Source organism: Balaenoptera acutorostrata, chromosome 9 (genome assembly GCF_949987535.1).
Source record: "Balaenoptera acutorostrata chromosome 9, mBalAcu1.1, whole genome shotgun sequence".
NCBI classification, from domain to species: Eukaryota; Metazoa; Chordata; class Mammalia; order Artiodactyla; family Balaenopteridae; genus Balaenoptera; species Balaenoptera acutorostrata.
This window is the reverse complement of record NC_080072.1, coordinates 51703034-51720762: the sequence shown is the minus strand read 5'-3', so window position 1 is coordinate 51720762 and position 17729 is coordinate 51703034. Positions and strand designations below refer to the sequence as shown.

General features: G+C 49.6%; 1 protein-coding gene across 1 annotated transcript in view; it reads left to right on the top strand.

Annotated features, from left to right (window-relative positions):
• The window catches only part of XNDC1N (XRCC1 N-terminal domain containing 1, N-terminal like), a 37605-nt gene that overhangs the window by 13274 nt on the left and 6602 nt on the right, over positions 1-17729 (top strand). Inside the window, 16 exon segments of the mRNA XM_057552486.1 lie at positions 1516-1588; positions 3043-3170; positions 3876-3988; positions 4876-4917; positions 4919-4945; positions 6908-6975; positions 6977-7277; positions 7280-7618; positions 9300-9512; positions 10477-10572; positions 10574-10642; positions 11804-11978; positions 14579-14770; positions 14863-14913; positions 14916-15006; positions 16032-16124. Coding sequence (XP_057408469.1) covers positions 1516-1588; positions 3043-3170; positions 3876-3988; positions 4876-4917; positions 4919-4945; positions 6908-6975; positions 6977-7277; positions 7280-7618; positions 9300-9512; positions 10477-10572; positions 10574-10642; positions 11804-11978; positions 14579-14770; positions 14863-14913; positions 14916-15006; positions 16032-16124 — 2071 coding nt within the window.

Below are 17729 nucleotides of genomic sequence, written 5' to 3'. Positions count from 1 at the left end.
GTGATCACCTCAGAAGGGCAATTAAGTTGGAGCAGTGTTATGTGGAGCTTATTGGAGAAATAAAGTAGGAGAGTAATGTGGTTTCATCACAGAGGAAGAAAGGATTAAACATTTTGGAGTTCCTACTTTGCACCAGACATTGCCAGGCACTTTTACTAACTTTATCTATTTAATGTTCACAACAAACTCATTTTACAAAAGAATCTGAGGTTCAGAGAGGTTACATACTGAGTCACACAGCTAATAAGTGGCAGAGCCAGGATTTGAACCCCAGAGTTCTTGTCCTTTTCATTATTCTAGACAACAAGAGAGAGGAAACAAGTAGCAATCTCAGTGAAAACCCTTGGTTTCACTCATTGCTTCATTGGGATAATTTTTTTAAAAGGAGTAGTTTATTTGTCATTTCAAAGAACTGAACGAATTAGTGAAATCATGAGTGTATTATTTCATTGCAGAAATAAGGTACATTTGTTATCTATTGTTGTATAACAAACTACCCCAAAACTTAGTGGCTGAAAACAATATTATCTCACAGTTTCTCATGGTTAGGAATCCAGGTGTGACTTAACTGGGTCCTCTGGCTCTGGATCTGTCACAGGCTGCAGTCATCTCAAGGCTCAACTGGGAAGGATCTGCTCCCTAGCTCACTCCCATGGTTGTTGGTAGGATTCAGTTCCTCGAGAGCTGTTGGATTGAGGCTTTCCTCAGTTCCTTTGCCGTGAGAGCCTCTCCATAGAGCATCTCATAACATGGCAGCTTGCTTCATCAGAGTGTGCCAGCTAGAGGGCCAGAGAGAGAGTGCTAGCAAGAAAGGGGTCAGTAACCTAATCACAGAAGTGACATCCCATCACTTTTGCCATATTCTGTTCATTAGAAGCAAATTACTAAGTCCTGTCCACACTTAAGGGAGAAGCATGAATATCAGGAGGCAGGAACCAATGGGAGTCATTTTGGAAGCTACCTACCACATAAGGAAGGATGTAGGTTATCATTTTAAAAGACAGAGACTGGGGAGGGAACTAACTAAACCTGTAGGGGGCACCCTACAGGCTGGGTGCTGGAGCTACAAAAGCACTTTAAAATATAGTAAATGCTATACATAGTGCTTTATAAGTTCTGAATAACTAGACAGATGGTTGTTGCTAGCTTTTGTTACCGTTCATTTGACAGATATTAATTGCACGTCTCTATGTGCAAGGCCCTGGGCTAGGTGCCAGGGATACCACAGTAAATAAAATTTCAATGCTCCTACCCTAATGGAGAGATACTCGTCCATGTCACACAAGGAAATCTAAAACTTAAAACTGTGGTAAGCACTTCAAAGGCAAAGCATAACAGGATGACAAGATGTAGATGAGAGAATCCTGCCTCATGGGAATTTTTCATCTAAGACTTGAAGAACAAGAAAGAATTGACCAGGGAAGGGGGATAGAAAGAATATTCTCAAAATAAGGAATATCATATGTGAAGGTCCTTTTGTTAGTGAGCTAGATTTAATGAGCATTTCTAACACAGAGCCCAGAACAGACGAACAAAACACAGAGAAAGATGTGGGCAGGACGAAGAGGCCTAAAGTGCAAGCCCAAAGGTAAATAGGTCAACCTGAAAGACCCAGATCACCTCCCCCAACCTACTGCCCTTCTGCACCTGTCCTTCCCCCACTCATGTTTCAGTTATACCAGAGAGCACCCTGGTGCCTGGGTGTTGATCTCATGGTCTGGACCTAGAAGGTAGCAGAGAAAAGATGTCCTTGCCCACATGGTGTCAGGCATGGAGCTAGGCGTGGTCCTGGAGTGAACCAGGATCTAAAGACAAGTACACTGTATCTCATGGGCTTCATTAAAATTTAAATCGTTTTCTGCTTCAAAGGACAGCATTGAGAAAATAAAAAGACAACTCACAGAATATGGGAGAAAATATTTGCATATCATATATTCAACAAGGGGCTTCTATCTAGAATATATAAGGATCCCTTAGAACTCAATCATAAAAAGATAACCTAATTTTTTAAATGAACAAAGGATCTGAATAGACTTCTCCAAAGAAGATATACACATGGCCCATAAGCACATGAAAAGATGCTCCCTATCATTAACCATCAGAGAAATGCAAACCAAAACCACAGTGATCACTTCACACCCACTGGGATGGCTGTAATCAAAAAAGACAATAACAAGCATTGGCAAAGATGGGAGAAATTGGAACCCCCATATGTTGCTGCTGAGAATGTAAAATGGTGCAGCCATCTTGGCAAACAGTTCGGCAGTTCCTCAAAAAGCTAAACATAGAGTTACCATATAACCCAGCAATCCCACTCCTAGGAATATACCCCCAAATAATTGCTAACAGATCTTCACACAAAAATGTATAGACAAATGCTCATAGCAGCATTATTCATAATAGCCAAAAAGTGGAAACCACCCAAATGTCTATCAACTGATGAATAAACAAAATGTGTGTACATCTGTGGTGGAATATTATTCAGCCATGAAAAAGGAATGAAGTACTGATGGTACAACATGGATGAACCTTGAAAATATGCTAAGTGAAATAAGTTAGTCACAAAAGACCACATGTTATATGATTCCAGAATAGACAAATCCACAGAGACAGAACGTAGATTAGTGGTTGCCAGAGTATGTGGGGATAGAGGAGTGGGGAGTGACTACGAATGGGTTCAGGGTCTCTTTTTGGGGTGATAAAAAATGTTCTGGAATTAGATAGTTGTAGTGGTTACATTGTGAATATCCTAAAACCATTGAATAATATATTTTAAAAGGATGAATTTTATGGGATATGCATTATGTCTTGATAAAAAAATAATAACAAGAAACCTGAGGACAGTGATAGAAGCTCTCTTCTCAGATGTTCAAAGGTTAAATGACTTCCCTCAAGTCTGACACATCAAGTGAGCAAACCAGGACCCCAACCCAGGGCTGCTGGCTCCACATCAACTAATCTACATTTTCACCCTGGTTTGAGGCTCCTTCAGCCCTGAGGGCCTCTTGCTAACAGCTGGTCTTTAACTATTCTTTCTCACAGGCCTGTATTCAACTCAAACTCTCGGCCAAAACAGAGGGGGCTAGCAAAGGCAGGCCAAAGAGAACACCAGCAACCCCAGGCCCGAAGCAGTGGTGTCCAGGATAGCAGACAGTGCCCCATTTGTGCAGGTAAGCTGCTCGGGCACAGGGCTGGTTGGGGGAGCACTAGGCATCCCTTGAGGGAGGAATGGGAGATCTGGGAATGCTGCCAGGAAACGTGAACTTGGACACCTGGCCTCTGTCATCTGCAGTTATGTACAAATCTGTATTGAATACCTATTCACACTGTGTCCACCAAGCCGAGGAAGGGACATCGGCCCTGTCCTCGGAGAAACATGAAACACAGCAAAATAAAACACTATCAGAGAGGGCCTGGAATTTCATTCATAACTTCTTCCTCCATGACCACATTCTGCTTCCTCTCTAAGTCTCAGTTCAAATGGTACTTATTTGCCAAGTCTTCTCTGATCTCAGAGAATGTCTCCCAGCTGAGCTCCTGCAGCATTCTGGTTCCCTTGGGCTTAGCACTTCTCACCCTCTGCTTTGTGTCACAGTTATTTGTGGTCCCCTAGACGTCATAGGCCATGAGGATAGGCCTGGGCTTACGCCCCTCAGCTCCTAACACAGTGTCAGGCACATAGTAGACACTCAACAAATGTGTGGTGGATTCATGACTGGATAGTATCTCTCAGGCATAAAATACTCAACCCCAGTAAATTTCCTGCAAAAACAGCTGCATTTTGACAGCAGACGTTCCCTTCAGGCCACTTGGGGTGGCCTCCTGCCTGGGAGGAGGCCCAGTTTTCTCACCTCCTTCTCTCCTCTCCCCCTCAGGCTCCTTCAGCATTGTGATGCTTCCCCAGCATGCTGCCACTTGTGGAGAGACCTCCCCGCCTCCCCAGGCCTCTCCCTCCTCGTCACCATCTTCATCACCGTCTGTACTATGGGTGTCCTCCCCTGAGAGCTCACCACCCATTTCCTGGGTCCAGTGCCCTATCTGCCAGTTGCTATTCTCAGCAGGAGAAATAGAAGAACATGCCAGCATGTGTGGGGAGGTCCTTCAGGCATGAGCCATGAAGTCCTGTGGTTTTGGCCCCTGCCGCCCTCTGTGACTGAAACTGGGCAGTGGGTCTCTTGACAGCTGAGAGGGGCTGATGAGGCCAAGCCACCCTCTCTCCTCCCCTCCACTCATTCCCTTAGGACTCTACCTGAGGTCACCTCTGAGCTCCCCACTCCCAGTTGTCAAGGCTTCTGTCACCATGGCACCCTACTCTCCCAAGGACAGCTCCGTCTTTCTCTTCTTTGGACTTCTGGGGTAGAATTGGTGATCTCTCGAGGGCTTTGGGACACAGTCCAGAACGTCTTCCCCTCAGTGAGTGGTGTGCATCCTCGTGCCCATTTTCCTGAGAGGAAAACTGAGGCCCCGTGAGAAGAAAAGCACTGCCCGACAGATAAAATCCTGTGGTGTCCTGGGAAGGTGAGAGTGATTTTTGAGCATGAGACTGACCTCCAGCGTCCCCTGAGCTGAACTCTCAGAATCCTTTGGGGCTTCTCTCTCTAGGATAATCAGGTAACAGTGTTGCTGTGTGACTTTAAGCACGTTATTTATCTTGGGCCCAGAGTCAACCCTCAGTAACAGAGAAAAAATCCCATCCTCCTGTTCAGAGTTTTATGGGAATCAGATGGGCTAATGACTAAGGAATAGGTCTCAGCTTGGCTGTGGAACCTTGGGCAAATCCCAGTCCCCATCAGTACAATGGGGCATTTGGACCAGGGGGTCACTAAGCTCCCTTCCACCTATGTTTTTCTAAATTGTATTCCCACCTTCTTTGAGCAACTATGTCCTCTCCCCTTTCCCAGATTTCATTGTGTGGCACTTAACACCAGTTCCCTTGGTCTCCAGGGTACAGGGCAGAGGGGGAGCAGCTGGTCCTGGCAGAGAGAGGGCCCCAGGCGGGGTTTTGAAAGGGTAGGAAAGAGGAAGTTGGGCACAGTCAGGGGAGCAGACAGAGGAGCAGGAGATCCATCCTTCCATCCCTGCCAGTGTAGGTGGATGCAGCCTTGGACCACCTCATGGTAAGAGGCCTTCAGCTCCCCTGCCTTCCCCTATCCTGGTCCCATTTCTGGCTGTGATTAAAACAATAGATTGACCCAGAAGGGCGGGAGGGACATGCTAGCTGCCATGCAGGCGGTGGACATCACACCGCAGGTGGGAGGAGAGCCATTGGAGGCTCAAGCCTGGGCCCAGAAGAGAAGAGCAGTGAGGATGGGCTGGGGCCTGGTGGGAGAGAGGGACAAGGCAGCACTGGGGTGGGGGGAGAAATGCCACCCAAAGCAGGAAAGGGCAGAGCTGGCAGGTTGGTGGAGGAGAGCCTGGTAGGATCCTGCTACGAGGCCTGATCAGAGCCTAGGGGCTTGGGAAGAGCCCAGTTCAAAGACCCTCCTGTGTAGACGTGTCTGGACCTGTCCTTCGGGAGCTCTAGGACTTCCCGAGGGAGGAGCAGTTGGGAGAGGATGTCAACAAGATGGAAGCTGGTCCTGGGCAGATCTGTGTGCCTGCACGGGGTTAGGCTCCCAGCACAGCCCTGTCCTGCTTCAGCCTACTCCTCCTCGGGCTGCCCATGTTTGGAACCCACTGTGTGTGTGGGTTCCTGTGAGGATGGAAGTTGTTCTGAGGGAGGGGCCCCCAGTCAGACCCAGCTCTGGCACTCTCCTAAAATGAGAATCCACACAATAAAATGGTGACTAAAAAAATTCTTTTAATCTTTGATCTTCAAATCTTCAGGAGGTGTGGAGAGTCTATGCCGCGGGCTTTTAAAGATGGAGGAAGTGGCCATAAACTAAGGAATGCAGGGAGTATAGCTCTAGAAGCCGAAAAAGAATACTCCCCTAGAGCCACCCTGCCCTGCCAACCCTGCCCTGCCCTGCTAACCTTGACATTAGCCCAATGATATGATTTAGTTCTGACTTCTAGAACCATAAGAGAATAAATGTTTGTGGTTTTAAGCCACTAAATTTTTTTTAAAAAGAAAAAAATGCATTTTTCAACCAAGACCAATTTTCTAAATATTATCATCAACATTTCATACCAGTAAATAGGATATTATTTACTAACAGCTTAACAAAAATATACAAGAAGCTATTATTACGGTATGAAAGGGTATTTCTAAAATGATTGATTCCTGGAAAATACGGAAATGAGATGTATTCCCTATACAGACATAATTGGGGTGGGGGGACATTTGTATTGTCATTATACAAGATGATCACATTATATAAACCATATATACTAGAGTATATAACATTTAATGTGGAATTTAATTTCAGAGTAAAACAGATAAAAGTGGTAGCATTGTTATTTTCCTTAAAGGAGGGAAAGTATTTACTTACCTACATTCTCATATCCCACATTTGGGGGCTTTTGAAGAAGTAGAGATTCCAGAAATCCCAAAGCTACTACTAATAATTCCTCTTTGAGTTGAGAAGTAGCATGGAAGAGTAATTAGCAATACCACCTCCTCAGCCAGACTGCCTGGCTGCCCACCTCGTCTAAGTGGTTTGGCATGTCTGTACGTCAGCTTCTTCTCCTGTTAAAGAGGGAATGACAGCTCCTACCTTACAGGGATATTTAAGAATTGAATGAGTTACTTACCTAGGAAGGGTTTTGAAAACTACCTGTACTTAAGCACTACATAAGTGTTACCTAAAACAAAAATGGAAATTTGTGTTATTGTGTGTTTGGGATAGGAAGGCTATAATGTTGCCTGGGTATAGAGGGTTAAGGGCTTGAAGGTGGAAGGGTGAGGGAGGCCCCAAAGCAAAGGAGGTTGGAGACTCGGGGTCCCACCCTCTACTCCTTCATCCAGCCTCAGCCTAAGTGGACCAAGATCATGAACAGAAAGCTGAAGTTCCCACCTCCGCTGCTGGGTGCCATTGGACCTGGTGTAGCAGCTGCTGGAGTTGCGGGTTGAGGCCACAGACAGCGGGCCAGGCGGGCCCCTGCAGAATGTGGAGGAGGCTGAGGACCGCTCCTGGAGGGGGGCCCTCAATCTGGCCATCCGCCTGGGCCACGAGGCCATCACTGATGTGCTGTTGGCCAGTGTCAAGTTCGACTTCCGGCAGATCCACGAGGCCCTGCTGGTGGCTGTGGACACAAACCAGCTGGCAGTGGTGCGCCGCCTGCTGGCCTGGCTGGAACGGGAGAAGGGCCGCAAGGTGGACACCAGGTCTGGTCTTTCTCACTGGCCTTCTTTGACTCATAAATCGATGGCCCCCACTTTGCCCCTGGTGTCACCCCCCTCACCCTGGCCTGCCAGAAGGACCTGTATGAGATCGCCCGGCTGCTCATGGACCAGGGCCACACCATCGCCCGGCCCCACCCCGTCTCCTGTGCCTGCCTCGAGTGCAGCAACACATGCTGCTATGATCTGCTCCAGTTCTCCCTGTCCCGCATCAACACCTGCCGTGGCATTGCCAGCTGCGCCCACCTCTCACTGGCCAGCGAGGACGCCATGCTGGCTGCCTTCCAGCTCAGCTGCAAGCTCAGGCGCCTTGCCCACAAGGAGCCTGAGTTTAAGGTTAGTTTCTGCTCCCTTCCCCTGCCCTCAGTGCCCCGTATCTGTCCTTCTGTCCTTCCACCGGGGCATGGTCGGGCCTGTGGTGGGTGTTCTGGGAAGAGGGAAACAACAGAAAGATGTTCTCAGGAAACCTCCATTCTGATGGGGAGCTGCAGAATTCCGCCCTGAGGGGGATCTCATTCTAATTGCAGACTGGATGTCACTCTAGGGGCACCTAGTCTCATGGGGGTGGAACAGACCCTATCCTAGGTGTCTCCTGGGTCTGTCTGAGGGAGAAGAGAGAACATAGATTGGAAGGCAGCTGGACAGACTTAGAGATGACATTCAGTAGAACCTGTCCTTTCTGAATACCTACTGTGTGGTCCCCCCTAGAGCATTGTGTGCTGGGGCCTCATGCTTGTGATCACAGCAGGGAGAGAGAGGGCAGAGAGAGGTGGACAAGACTCCCAGGATGCTCAGCTTCATTCAGGGTCTCTGTGGATGGTACCAGAGGGCTTCTAAGGAGCAGAAAAGAGGTCAGGAAGCTACAGATGTTGTGTGCAGGGCAGACTCCTTGGAAGAAGTGGGATTAATCTTGGCTACACAACCAGGTGGTTTAGCACAAGTGAAGAGGAGTAGGGAGGATATTTGAGGTAGGAATTCAGTCCAAGCAAAGACTCTCGGCTAGTAAAAGTAGACGTGGGATGAGTGCAGGAACCCTGTGCAGACAGAATGCGTGAAGAGGAGCCAGGGAGGCCTGGAGGCAGGGACTGGTCAGGGGCTTTGAATTCACCAGTCCAGTTCCATCCATCACTCATCCACTGACATCCCCTCTGTGCCAGGCAGACTTGGTCCCCATGGTCAAGATTACCATTAGGTGGGGAAACAAACAAGGATATTAACAGAGTCCTAGGGCAGGATGTGACCTGTGCCAGACGAGCTCAGGGAAGAGCATGCTGCTTCTCCAGAGTCGTAGAAGGATCAGGGAATGAAGAGCCTCCACTTCACGGGTAGCAGGGAAGAGCAGCCCTTTCCAAAGGACCGTCCCTCATCCTCGTAGCAGCCCACAGAAGGAGGCAGCAGGAATGATCATCCCCACTTTCCAGGCAAGGGGGCTGCGGCTTGGATACGGGAAATACCTTACCCAGTGTGACACCACCTGAGGGACCATGCTGGGCCTCAGACCTAGCCTCCTAAAATCCTAGCCTGGATTCTCTCTGGCGTTAGGGCCCCAAGTAAAACTGAGGCTAGGACAGGTAAAGTGGAAACAAGAACTGCCCACTCGTGTCTGCAGCTCCTAAAACTGCCAGCACGGGCTCTCATATAAGGTAGGTGCTCAACAAAAGTAATTCAATGAACCCAAGAAGGCATGAAGAATAGGAGCAGAAGTGGGAAAGGAATAGGGAAGAGGAAGTACAAGGGGTGGACAAAGGTGACGGAGGGGTCTGAGTTGAAATGACTCAGCAATGAGGTAGATGCAGCAACAGAGAAGCAAAGTTGACCCAAGAAGTGCCTTGTTATAGCCAAGAGGACAGGTGGGGTGGAAGGGAAGAAAGGAATAGAAGACTCAGGGTGACACCAGCTGTGGGGAAGTGACGGCCGAGGTAGGACAGAGTCCTGGACCCACTTTTGGGAGGGTGGGGGCTGACCTAATGGGGCTGGGCCCCCAGGGTGGCAAGCACACACGGACTTCTCCCTACAGCCCGAGTACATTGCCCTGGAGTCGCTGAGCCAGGACTACAGCTTTGAACTGCTGGGCATGTGCCGGCACCAGAGCGAGGTCACTGCGGTGCTCAATGACCTGGGCAAGGACAGCAAGACTGAGCCCGAGGCCGAGGGTCTGGGCCAGGCCTTTGAGGAAGGCATCCCCGACCTGGCGAGGCTGCGACTGGCCATCACCTACAACCAGAAGCGGGTCAGCTGGGCCCTACCCACCCCCTCCTCCCCCCGCCCTGCCCTGACCCCCTTGCCCCGCCACCTCTGCGTAGTCCCTGCTCCAACCCTAAGCAAGTCCTTTCCCTGCCCTCAGGACCCCTCTTAGATCTTCACTCTGAGCACCCTTCTATCTAGGCCCTTGATCCTGTGGGTCTCCCACCCGCCCTTCTTACCTTCAGTCTAAGTCCCTAACCTCTCCCCAGCCCTTGGAAGTCCCATTACCCACCCAGACCCCACCTTCAGAACAGACTTCTGGGTCTTACCCTCAGCTCAGCCTCTGGCCTGCTGAGTAGGTTTGGTGTGGTCTTTTTCTGTTGTTAGACTTCAGTATCTCACTCTATTCAGCAAGATTAGACTACATCTCTCAGGGCTTAAGTGTCAAGTGATTCCATGGTTCCCCATTGCATTAGATGCCTGCCCCCTAAGCCTAAGACATGCTCTTCTTCTAGCCTCCCCCACCCCTTACTCCTCCCTCTCACCTACCCTAGATATCCTAACCCACCAGGAGCTTAACCAAAAACCTTCCTTCACAATGGCTCCCCAAGACACCAAAGCCCACTTTCCCTGCTCCTCCCTCCTCAAGACCATGCAGGCTGGTGCCTCACATCTCTAAGAAGACAAGGAATCCTGAGGGTTCTGGGACTGTGTACCCAGTTGCACCCACCACTGCCTGACTTAGATTCAAGAATGCAGGATCTGGAGAGTCCAGGAAAATCTTTGAATTCAACTTCTTCATAGACTAGGAAACCAAGTCCCAAAGAGGGGTGGGGGGTCTTCCCAAGGTCACGTGGCAAGTGGGTTGCCTCTCTTCTGAGCTGACTGGCCTGGGAAGAAATAAAACATGGTTCAATCTCTATGGCAGGGAAGTCAGTGCACCCAACTGGCTCCCCTTCCTCCTCCCTGGCTGGTGGCCACCCCCTCTCCTCACTCCCATCTCTGCTTAGTTCGTAGCACCCCCCACCTGCCAGCAGGTCCTGTCCTCCATCTGGCGTGGGAACCTGGCTGGCTGGCGTGGAAGCACCACTACCTGGAAGCTCTTTGGTCGCCTTCCTCATCTTCCTCACCACGCCCTTCCTCTGCCTTGGCCACTGGCTGGCGCCCAAGTCCCGGGTACTAAGAATAGAAGTAATGATAACTGTCACTTATTGAGCACTTGTTTTATGCCAGGCCCTGGGCCGGGCACTTTGGGAATGTTCCCATTAGGTAATTTGAGGTGGTCCTGGAAGGTAGGCATTGCACCTGGATTTTACAGTGGAGACACAAGGAACAGAATGCTCTTTTGTCCACAGTAAATAGCAGAGTCAGGATTAAAACTGAGGTCTCTCTGCCTCCAAAGCCTGAGTCCTATATACAGCCCTATAATCTCCTAAAGAGACTCTGCCCCAACCTACAAATTCTTTGGGAGCCCTTGTGGACCCAGATATTTCTATTCCTTCACCCAACAAATATTTCCTTGAGACCCTACTATGAACCAGGCATCGTGCTTGGTGCTGGGGATATAATAAAGAGCAAGCCAGGTACCTGTAAATCAAGTGAGGAATAGGGTGAGCAGTGCTCCAGGAAGCAGGAACAGCATGTCCATCAACGGCCCAGGGAGGGAGAATGCAAACTATTAGAGAGACTGAGAGGAATTCTGTGCAGCTAAAGCATTAAGTGCAAATGGCGAGTGGTGGGAAGTAAGCAGGGGCCCGGGTCCCACAGAGCCTTATGCAATGATGGGAGCCACTGGAAGACTGTAATGAGGTGAGAGATCCTATTAGTTTTGTGTTTTAGAAAGCTCTCTCTCCTAGTGGTGTAAAGGATGGATTGGGGGAGGGGCGGGAGTTAGGGAGACTGTCAGAGTGTATGAGAGAGAGGATGTAGAGATTCCTTTAAGCTTCCTGGTCTGGGTGGCCGGGACGTTTTCTAAGATGGGGAAACAGGAGGAAGAGGAGAAGGAACAAGTTTGGGATCAAAAGTGATGGATTTATTTTTAACATGGTTGTGATTGAAGAGCCTGTGGAACCCTCCAGGGAAAGTTACTTTCTCTCTGTGATCCTCAGTTCCTTAGCTAAAAAATGGGAATAACGATACCCACCTCATACGGTTGTGAGGGAAAAAATAGATATGAAAGGGGAAGGCCTAATATACAGTACATTCTTGATAAATGTCTGAATCAGTGAGTGAATGAGAGGAGGAGACACGTGGGGGCTGAGCATCCTGGAAGTTATCCAGGGTGGGGAGAGATTTGAACAGGGCTCTGAGAGCCCTGTTCTCCTTCCTTCCCCCGAGCTGGGCCGCCTGATGAAGATCCCGGTGCTGAAGTTCCTGCTGCACTCGGCCTCCTATCTGTGGTTCCGCATCTTCCTGCTGGGAGAGTCCCTGGTCATGGAGACGCAGCTGAGTACCTTCCGAGGCCGCAGCCAGAGTGTCTGAGAGACTTCACTACACATGGTTTGGGTTGCAGGTACATGTGTGGGGCCTTTTATTTGTGGCAGACCCCCTTGGGGGCCCCCTCACTTTTCTTCACAGTAAGCACCCCCATGGAGGGGGGCTGCCCCTGTAGATGCCCCCTGAACATATAACCAGACCCCTCCGGGCTCTAGTCCACCAAGGGTTTCCCCTTCATCTCTAATCAGGGGACCTAGCCCTGTGATAGACCCCCTGAGCAAGGACCCCATTCTTCCCCTACCCTGGCACCAGTCGCTACCCATTCTGGATGTTCATATCCTCTCACAAATAAGACACTGGTCCACTGTGTCCGGTGGGAGATTACCTTGGTGTAATGGTAGCCAGCAAGTACACCACCAGGCAATCTATCCCGAAGGTCATGGAACAGAAAGGCTCACAGACCAAATTAAGATGCTTGAATCATACAGTTTATTAAACCCATAAATGGTGTACTTATGATGGTGGTGTTTCGAGGACCAGAGTTGAGGTTTGAGCAGAGGATACAACAGCCGGAAGCAGCCTGGCCCCAACACTTGATTGGTAGGAGAAACACAGGGGCAAGTATGTCTGACCACAGCTGTAGCTTACTAACCATCCTGGTGAACAGCTGTGACTTTTCTTCGCAATTTTTGGGCAGAGGACATGTGAGGCCAGAATGGGTATCACCAGTGGGTAGCTGATTTAAGATCTGATGAATCCTAAGGGCCTCATCTGCCTCGTGTATATTCAGTGTATCATTAATATTTAGTGTCTACCCTAAATATTCTACATATGTTCACACACATATGCTCTACTTGCTTTATTTGTCCAACATGTCACCCGGAAAACTAACTTATATATGCGTAATGCATAAGTTCCAGCCATTCCATTGGTGTTCTTTGCTTCTATAGCAGAATTGAATATTCTCAAACAATTCAGCAAATGCAGTTGACAGTAACCTCCAGAGCTCTACCGAGCATTTGGCTGGTCAGCTCAGCAGCTGGACTGGAGGTCCCTTCCTCATCTGTCTTCCCTTTACTTATCTCTAGCTTGGTTAGCAAACTCCCAAGACACCAGTAGACTAAGTCCACTACTCCACCCTGTACCAAGGCAGTCGGTAAGGCCTGAAAGAATATTTGGCCAAGAAATTCTGGGGAAGAAAACAAGAGCCATGTAAGAGGAAAAGTTTCTCATCCAGTTATTTACTAAACATTATTGACCTGTATTGGGTGCAGATGAAACCAATACAGTTCCTGCCCACGGGGGAGGAAGTCTTAAGAAACAACACTCCTCGTTTCTTCATGCAATAAACACTTGCTGCTGCCCTACTGTGAGTGAAGCCCTGAGAACACACAGATAAACTAAATAGGGTTCTTTCTACACATTCAACGTATATAAATAAACATCCACCCTCTGCTGCCATGGGAACGGATGCAGTTCTCACTTCGCCCTGCACTGCTTGTCTCCAGGCCCGCGCACGTTCTCTTTCCCCACAGCCCTCTCCCCGTCCATGCTGCCCCTTCACCTGGCGGGCTCCTACTCCTCCGTCAGGTCTCAGCTCAATCGTCACTTTCTGGGAGAAGTGAAGCTTTCCCTGGTCCCCAAATCAGGGTGAGGATCTGTTCCTAAACATTCTCACAACAGCCTCTGTTCCCCCGTTTTCCACCTTAGCAGTTACCGCACTGGCTTGTAACGACTTGGCTACGTGCCCGCCTCCCTCACTAGATTATGAACCCGGGGAGACCAGGGACTGTATTTGTCTTATTCACCACAGGATCCCACTGGCACATGGTAGGAGCTTAATCAGTTTTTATTCAGTAGTAACTACTGGGCCTTGTTCTGGGCACCGGGGGCAAGGAGGTGAATAGGCCATGGTCCCTGCCCTTGAGGGGTTCAAAGTTCAGGGGAGGGGACGGGGGCAGACCCAGGAAGAGATATCCTGCCATGCCCCATGGCGATGGTATCACAGAGGTCTGAAGAGAGCTGTGAGAACTCACTCCCCCGGTTAGGGAAGGCTTCACAGAGGAGGTAAGATTTGTCCTGGGCCAGAAGGTGAGCTTGCCTTCAAAAGGGTGTGGAAGGGCTTTCTAGGTGGACAGAACCATGAGTGAGAAAGCACTTGCTTGTACCCAGGGAACGGAGAAGGGTACGACGTGGCAGGGTCACCTGGCTAATGGGGTCCAGCTCCCAAGACCCTCCATCCCCAGGTCAGGCCCTGGGCCCTGGGCTGATAATGAGCAGGTTGATAATTTGGAGCCCCTTCAAATCAATATTCTTTAAATAGTTGTCCAATATATATTTGGTGGAGGGAAGGGAGAAGCAGATTTCAATCATTCCCTCCCAATAACCAGCTTCTTAAGGTGTTACTCACTTTCTGAGTTTATCAGCCAACTGGGATCAGTGGCACAGGCTCCGTGGCAGCTGAGTCTGCATCAGCCAGGAGTTCTTTTTATTTTCACGTAAGATCTCTGTACTTAAGCAGACTAAACGTCTACATTTTATCCATTTCATGCCTTTGATATTTCAGTTCTCCCACCCCATGGATAGTTTCCCCCCACCAACAATACCTGCAGCCCAGCTCTGACCTGGACGGAGGAGGTGCCTCACCCTGTCCTGGCTCCCTACCACCTCCTTCAGGCTTCCTGTGGTTTGAGTGTAAGGAAGTGTGGATCGAGGGCCTGTGCAGTTACCTCCCGGACTGGTGGAACATCCTGGACACGGTCGCCTTGTCCCTGTACCTGGCGGCCTTCGCGCTCCTGGCCGGGCTGGCCCACAGGCACTGCCAGGATGCCCCAGACGGGGCTGCCTGCCGCTACTTCACCTCGGCTGGTGAGTGCCTCCCAGCTCAGCCCTGAGTCCCCCAGTACCCTCTCTTCCTTGGTTCTCAGCCTCAGCCCCCCAACCCCGTTCCACCTGCACAGAGCGGAGCGAGTGGCGCACGCAGGACCACCAGTTCCTCGCTGAGGTGCTCTTTGCTTCACCCGCCTGGCCTACATCCTGCCGGCCCACGAGTCGCTGGGCACCCTGTAGATTTCCATTGGCAGGATGATCGATGACATGATCCGGTGCGTACTGCCCCTGCTCAGAGCATCCTCCCCTCCGATGGACCCCACCTGACCTCCTTCTGAAGCTCCCCAGCTCTAGTTAGCACAGGGATTCTATCCTGGGTTGCTTGTACAGGCTCCAGAGACCTCGGAAACCCTGAAACTACAGGCAAATTTTCAGCTGTAAATGTAAAGGTACATTTCTCTGCAGAGAGGGTCTATAACTTTCATCTAATTCTCAAAGAGGCCCATGACTCCAAAGATCAGGAACCACCAATAGCAGAAAGAGCCCTTGGCTGGCATTCCAGTCCCAGTTCCTTTGCTGTCTCCATGGCCCTCTCTCTGGGGCTCCGTTTTCCCATCTTTGTGGTGAGGCACTGGACTCAGGGGTCCCTTTGGATGGTTTCCACTGTACAACTCCTCTTGGAACTCATGGAATTATCTGGTCTTCCTGGTAATTATCATCTAATCATTTACAGCCTACCTGGCCTTTCACCCTAATCAGAGCTCATTGTTCGTGCCCGCTTCCCTGGGAAAGCCCTGCCTGAGGTGGGATGGGTGTGGGTGCCCTTGATGGGAAAAGCCCTGGTTACATCTGTGAACGTCTTCAGCTCAGCTCAGCCTGGAGAACTTGCCATCCCACCCCTGAGACTCTGCTAGCCTTCCGTGTTGCCAGCCAGCTCAACTCACATGTGGCTTTAACTCCACTGGTGATAAATCCTGTCCAGTAGGACTCTGTGGCTCTCCCTCATCCCTGTACCACATCTCAGCATCTCGGTCCCTCCCTGGGAGCCTGGCCCATCCCCAGCTTTGACTGTTTCAACCCAGAATCCTTTATTCTGGAGGCAGAGCTTCTGCTTCAGCACCCTTTAAATCTCTTCTCATTTCCCACCCCCTAATTTCTCTCTTCTTAATAATAACCACACTGAATCCTTGTCAAGTAGAGGCTGAGACTGGGAGCCATCACCCCCATCTCTCTTCCCAGAGCCTGACTTCTCCCAGGGAAGAGACCTGCTCTGACCCTCCCCCATCCCACCCCCTGCCAGGTTCATGTTCATCCTCACGATTATCCTGACCGCCTTCCTCTGCGGCCTCAACAACGTCTACGTGCCTTACCAGGAGACAGAGCGGCTGGGCAAGTACTCAGGGGCAGAGACAGGATGGGCAGGTGGGATTCTGGGACCGTGAACTTGGAGCTTAGTAATCACCTCTTCCTCATGATCAGATTCAACTTAAGCAATTTTGGCAAGAACGCAACCTAATTGATGATGTGTACTTTCCATCATATCCCATCAGGAGGCTCACAATGTCAGTTTAGCCCATTGGTGAGGCCCATTGGTCTAGCAAACCTCTCCATTGAAAAGGAGATACCCTTGTGGTAACGAAGAGAGATATTGAGACTGTGTGACTAGACCACTTTCTTGCAACTTTGCTCTGAGTAGATTTAGCATCCACAGGTGATTTTTGTTTAATTAATTAATTAATTTTTGCCTGCGTTGGGTCTTCATTGTGGCGCGCAGGCTTCTCATTGCGGTGGCTTCTCTTGTTGCAGGGCTCAGGCTCTAGGCACGCGGGCTTCAGTAGTTGTGGCTCGCAGGCTCTAAAGCGCAGGCTCAGTAGTTGTGGCACACAGGCTTAGTTGCTCTGCGGCATGTGGGATCTTCCTGGACCAGGAATCGAACCCATGTGCCCTGCACTGGCAGACGGACTCTTAACCACTGTGCCACCAGGGAAGTTCCTCTACAGATGATTTTTACCTGCATCAGTTATTATAACAGTGGCTTCAAGATGCTGATTTTCTATTGCTGCCATTCCCCGTACATTTCTTTGTTGGCATTGTTCCATAAAGAAGTGCTTCCTTCTCCACTCTTTTTGAATATCACTATGGATTCAAAGATTTTTAAAAAATATAATAATCCATTACAGTCATTATTCTTTTTTTGAAATTAATTAATTTATTTGGTTTTATATTTGGCTGTGTTGGGTCTTCATTGCTGTGCGTGGACTTTCCCTAGTTGCGGTGACTGGGGGCTACTCTTTGTTGCAGTGTGTGGACCTCTCATTGTCGTGGCTTCTCTTGTTGCAGAGCACAGGCTCTAGGAGTGTGGGCTTCAATAGTTGTGGCATGCAGGCTCAGTAGTTGTGGCTCACGGGCTCTGGAGCACAGGCTCAGTAGTTGTGGTGCATGGGCTTAGTTGCTCCGCGGCATGTGGGATCTTCCCAGGCCAGGGTTCGAACCCATGTCCCCTGCGTTGGCAGGCGGATTCTTAACCACTGCGCCACCAGGGAAGCCCCATTATTCTTTTTGATACTCAATTTTCCCTAAATATGGCCAATAACTAATTCCTTGTTCATTCACTCACTCATTCATTGTTCATTCATTCATTCATTCACTCACTTTTTAAATTCATTCACTTTCTTAGTCATTCATTCATTGCTGTTTGAGTTCACACCCATTTATGACACCTTCTTTGTAGTAGGTCCTGTCCCTGGCACTGGAAGCACAGACAGAAGTGAACCAGACCCAGTCTCCTGGAGAAGATAGCCACGTGCACAAATAAGCTCAGTTTGAGATGATGAGTGCTGTGAGGAAGGAGGGCTTATGTTGAGGGTAACCAGAAGGGAAAGCCCCTTCCTCTGTCTTGATGATCAGGGAAGACTTCATAGAGAAGGGAACTCTGGATTCCACCTACAAAGGTTGTGAACTTCAGAGAAGGTACAGGGCATTCTGGGCAGAAGGGGGC